We start from the raw sequence: 6,185 nt of genomic DNA on the forward strand, positions 1-6,185 counted from the left end.
TTCAAATAAATTAATGCTTACATTCTTAATTGTAAAAATTAAACATACTATGACGAAATATTAAAAAGAAATAATAAACTATAAAAGTTGCAATTAAACATTCATACTAATAAATAAAGGATCAAAGCTTAAGGGATAAATCAAGCTTTGAACCCTTAGTCTTGTCATGACAATTTGTACCACCTTCATGAAGAAGCAAACTTTCATTAGCCGGGAGAGCATTGCCATTAGTAACATTATTGTTTGATAATAATGTTGTTTCTCTGCTAACACTCGAAGTAACCGTTGGATTAGACTTGAATGGTCCTAAATTTGGGACTGCATTGTCCTCATTCCGAGCCTTAAACCAGGATATTGGAGTGCGATTAATAGATTCAAAAGGTATTTTAGAATTATTTTCCATCCTTGGTCTATCATATGATGCCATTGGCCTATCATGTGATGCCATTGGCCTATCATATGATGCCATTGGTCGATCATGTGATGCCATTGGAATTGGTCTATCGTATGATGCCATCAATTCCCTTAGAGATGGTTTAGGCCACAAAATGCCCAATTTGAGGACTAGGCATCGACCATGAGGGCTTCTGAGTCATAGACGACCCTGGATTGATCCCTAGAGGTGATCGATTATTGTATGATCCATAATAAGACATGTTTTGCATACCCGGATAAGGATAGTATGGAGGAGGATAATGACTATAATTCGCCCCTTGACTTAAGCCTCCATTTTTTCTCCTTTTCGCGAGTGCCCTCTCTTGCTTATGAGCATTTTGGTGGCCTCCTAAAGCTTGAGAGGTGGGGAACTCCTTTTTGCAATAGTTACAAGTGAAAACCCTAGACCTTGAGGAATTTTCTCTATTCTTGGGTTTACTAGGTGAACTACTCGGCCTTAATCGATTTTGGTTGATATTAGGGCTAAGGTTTGGATCTACCCTAGATCCCATGCTAGAGCCTTCATTTGATAGCCTTAGATCAAGCATGACTGCTTGAGGAGGATTAAAGCTTGAAGGCTTGGGCTCAGATTCATTGGTGATAATACCTTTCATTTTGTCTAAATTTTGATATGAATCTTTTTTGAAATGAGATGTAGTATTTGATGCAACAAAGAAGTTTAAAGCATCTTTAGGAGATGGATTATTGGGTTTTTCACCAAAATTCATGGTTATTTTAAGTTATTTTCTTTGATATGAAACATTCGTAATGATATGATATACAAGGGTATTTATTGAGATGAAATTGAAAAGGATATCTTGCATATATAGAAATGGTGATTCTAGAGTAATAATGATATATGATGCTATCAAAGTGAATCTCTTAAAAAGACTAACAAAAGCTAAGATTAAGTGGTCAACTAGTCATTACTTACTAATGCATAGATGTACAATAATTTATTTCAATAATTATCTTGATTTTGAAATTATTGAGAACAATAATTAAGACAAGTTTATGAACTAGGTGCGAGTTACATATTTAAGTCTTATGTCTTTTTACGTACGAGACGACATTTTTTCCAGTACATTAGAAATATATAAGTATATGAGTTATTAATTAACTTTCTTCAATTATTCTATATAGTATCGGAATGAAGTAATAAATGTCTTACTAGTTACCACTATTACTGATGACTTAATTGAGAACAGAACATATCGTGAACTCGACTATATATAAGATCTAACTTCTACTAGTATAATTGAAGTTTGATTTACAGTCTATTTTAATCAATATTATGTTATTGTTGCTCTCTATATATGATTTTAGTATTTAAATCTCAAAAAATATTTAAAAATGCTGATATGTGGCCAACGAAGCGAGATCATTAATTATTGATGATTAAGAATGTCAAAGATAATAAAAGGACATATTGCTGATTACATACCAAAAATACCCTTATTGCATATTCAATGTGCTTTAGGAAATGTTCATTATTGATGATTTTGAATCCACAATTACCTAATATCCATGATTTATGCTGAAGATTGAGTTCATATTATATCTTCTAATGTCATGATTTACTTGAAGCTAAGAAAGCTCTAATAATTTTGGTTTTTACATTTGGATTGGATAATACACACAACACACTAGCAAACACATTTAATTATGAGCTGTTATTTGAACTGTCCACACTTTTTTTTATGGAAATTAAAATTAATCAATAAATTAATAAAAAGCATACAACATATACAATAATTAGATCAAATACTCATATAACTTACCTATCTTAAGACTAGATCGTTGTATATCAAATTTGACAATTTTTCATACCCGGCGTCCCGGCCTCTTTCCTACATTGTTTCATATATACAAGAGGATCAATTGCTTTGTTGAAATTTTAAAGCCGAAGATTATACATCAATTTTGAAGTTACATCTATATTTATCAAAGAATTAATTTGTACTATAATATTAGAATATGACTAACAACAATTCCACAAGGGATATTAATTAAACAACACAACAGAAACAAATTCACATTACACTTGCAAGTTGCAACATTTACTTTTTACTTAAATTGAAACACACATATAAACATAATTAAACACTAAAAGATCTTGACCACCCTAGTGATTATTAAGATTAAGGGTTTGTGTACGATAGGTTATTACATGTTCAAATTCCCCCGGTCCCATTTGTAATTTGTATTGCCCTTGTGTGACTCATTTGCACCAAAAAAAAAAATTAAACATATTAATCAAACAAAGAAAAGGTGTTGAAGTCAACCAAACCCGCCCAAAGTGTTGAAACAACTACGGTTTAACCAACTATCTTTACTAAGATAAACAATTTTAATTAGTAAAAAATAATTTAAGTTATATAAAAATAATTTATATATGTTTAGCAAAAATAATTTAATTTTACTAATTAATAATACTTTCAGCTCGGCAAAAATAAGATAAAGGAACAAGACCTAAATTATAGAAGAAAAAAAATATTAATTCAATCTTTAAATTAAAGGAGAAAAAAATTTATTTGTCCCTTCTTTTTTTTTTTTTTGAGAAGAATTTATTTGTCCCTTAGTTGCAAAAGCTAACGAGCGCCCTCGGGGCGTTAGATAAGAGAACTAAATGTACATTAATTACACCGATCGACGCATGATTTTGTCATGCATTCCAAACTTAATACTATTTTAAGTGATATATAAATCTCTTATCTAGCGTCCCGGATGCTTGTTAGCAAGATCCAATTATTAATTGCTATAAAAAAAATAAAATTAAAAACCTTGTTGGTAGAAAATTGTAACTAACTAGTCTTTTATGATATAAGAATTAATTTGATTATTGTATATGCGGAGTTTGTGTTTTGGCTAGAAAGTTATAATATTCAGGCACAATTAATTTCACAATGTAATAGTTGGTTTTAATCGATATGATTTAGTTATTAATACTAAAATTAATTAAGTTCAATAAATATAAGTTTTACTACGCAATTTGTAAAAATTAGTATCTCCGCGTAACAAAAATAACAAAATCAGTTCAAATAATAAGTTGAAATTCTTAACAATTGCACTTTAAACTGAAAAGAAGGGAATAAGACATTTACTCTCTTCGTGTATATATATGGATGAAAGTTATGTGGATTGCTAAACATCGCCCGCAAATCTCCACATAAAGCCCACAAAATTAGAGTGAAATGACACTTTTGCCCTCAAAGTAAAAAACACAATTTCTTCTCTCTATTCTCTACTTCCACTTTCTCTCTCTAAAAAACTTTCCGAGCGATGTCGAGGCGGCCCGACAAGGAAGTGGCGGCACCGGCGGCGGGTGGACGGCGGTTTGCCGGCGAGAAGGTATTTTTTATTAATTTTGTTTTTAAAAAATAAAAAAAAAAAGTTCGGAGGCGGTGGCGGCGCCAAGGCCAGACGCCACCACCACGGCGGAGGCGCCTAGGCCAGACGCCGTGACGGTGGTGGCGGCGCCTAGCCCAGACGCCACCACCGTGGCTCCAGCGTCTGGCCAATGCGCCGCCGCCGTGGTAGTGGCGTCTGGGCTAGGCGCCGCCGCCACCGTCACGGCGTCTGGCCTAGGCGCCTCGTTATATATATTTTTTTTTAATTTTTTTTTGTTTTTAAATTTGAAATTTTATTTTCGAAAATAATTTTTTTTTCTTTTTATTTAAATTTGTTTTTCTTTTTTTTAATTTTAAATTTTATGTTTCTGATTTTTTTTTTATTTTGTTTTAAATTTTGTTGTTTTTTTTTTAAAAAATTTTATGTTTCTCTTTTTTTTTTTTTTAATTTTTAATTTTATGTTCCCTTTTTTTTTATAAATTTTTTTTAAAATTTTGATGTTCTTCTTTTTTTAAGTTTTTATAATTTTATATTTTTTAAGTTTTGTGAGTTTTTTGTTTTGGTTTTTTCTTTGCATTTATTTCCGTAACTTGTTTATTTGCTTTCAAACAAACAAACAAAAAAAAATTCAAAACAAAAAAAAAAAAAAAAAAAGAGAAATTAAATTAAAAAAAAAAAAAAAAATTTTAAAGCAGCCCCTAGTGGCGCCTGGCCAGGACGCCGGAGCCACGGTGGGGACGCCTGTCCAGGACGCCGCCGCCATGGTGGCGGCGTCCTGGCCAGGCGCCCCCACCGTGGCTCCGGCGTCCTGGCCAGGCGCCACTCCCATGGGTGAGGCTTCCCCACCAGGCGCCTATGCCACGGTGGCGGCGTCCTGGCTAGGCGCCACAACCACGGCATAGCCTTCTCGGCTAGGCGCCAGCCACCATTTCGTCCTTACGATACGTTACGAACCTCGTTTTCCGGCAACGATGGCGACTCTCCGGTGCATATCGCCGCCGACGACGTCTCTTCGGTGATCCACATTTTTTTAGTGCGAAAAATTTGTTTTCGGTTAAAATTATAAAAAGGGCAAATTTGTCAAAAAATTATAAAATGCGGGCTTTATGTAGTAATTTGTGGGCGATGTTTAACAAATCCCAAAGTTATTCGGATTAACTCCAAATTTTGATCCAATAATCCAACCACATTATTTGTTTGGATTGAAAGTTTTTTAAAATTACTTGTTTGTTTGAAAGAAATAGATTAGTGTTTTATATATAATAGAAATCAATATCCATAAGTATATACGGAAAAATCTCACAAAAAATATGATTTACCCGTTATTGCTCAACACCGATCGAACGGAACTAACCTATCAAGATGCATGATAAGTGACTAAGTTACCCGTCTATTAGCATGAGACCATATAATGAAATCAAACGACGAGCTTAAGAACAAGAGTACAAGACATTATTGAGAATGTTGTCAAGATATGTTTGATAAGTAAGGACTTCTCCAACCATGAGAGACAACATCCTTTTAAAATAATTAGATTGGAATGAAAATTGTTTTGAAATTTGGATTTTCAAATTGGACCAGATTGAGGGTGTATACGAAATTGAACAAACCAAAATTGTATGGATTATTTATCCACTTTAAACTTGTTATAAGTGATGTAATAATTTTTAAGCTATTTTTTGACTCCTAAGATGGTCATTATGATAATTACAATTCATATAAAGCTTGGGTCAATATTTAAGGGATAAAGCCCTCTTTTAATTTAGTTCACCTTATTTAAGATTTTAAAAATTATTTTTAATCTATCAACTATTAACTATTACTAAAATAGAGTATGCTGACATCATCATTATGCACAAGTCACTCTCTTAATATTTTTTTTCCTGTCTAAATGCAATTATGATGTCATCTTTTTGGGGGGTACCATATTTAACATTTTTTAAATTTGAATATTAGAACCTTCTATATTACAGCTAAAACTTATCAATTCATCCTAGAAATTGAAACAATTTTAAATAGAACACTAACAAATGGCCTCCCACATTGAAATATGTATTAAGGGACGTTGAACAGATACTACTATATCATAATTTTGATGAAAATCTAAAATTTTAAAATTACAAATATTTTTGTACAGGTGCATAATTCTTGTTTATATTCATGTATAATAGCCAACTTTTTTTTTTAAATGTACAAATTACAAAAATAGGTTTTATATAAACTATGTATCGTACGGGTCCTATATCCTAATTTGACAATATAAGGAAAAATTCACATTAATAAAAAATAAAAAAAAAAAGTTCATAATAGATCAAATAAACAAAAATCAATTTCAAATCATATTTATATAAAAATAAAAGCAAAACATAAACCTTACAAATTCTTAATACTCAAATTTT

The 6,185-nt window shown here is 31.9% G+C and overlaps 1 protein-coding gene across 1 annotated transcript; it reads right to left on the bottom strand.

The window, feature by feature from the left end:
* Positions 1–536: 536 nt before the first annotated feature.
* LOC110727032 (zinc finger protein 1-like) lies at positions 537–1,163 on the bottom strand. The gene has a single exon (XM_021906566.1). It carries the CDS (start codon positions 1,161–1,163, stop codon positions 537–539), a length of 627 nt encoding a protein of 208 aa, XP_021762258.1.
* Between the last annotated feature and the right edge of the window lie 5,022 nt (positions 1,164–6,185).

Source organism: Chenopodium quinoa, unplaced genomic scaffold (assembly GCF_001683475.1).
Source record: "Chenopodium quinoa cultivar QQ74 unplaced genomic scaffold, ASM168347v1, whole genome shotgun sequence".
Lineage (NCBI taxonomy): Eukaryota > Viridiplantae > Streptophyta > Magnoliopsida > Caryophyllales > Amaranthaceae > Chenopodium > Chenopodium quinoa.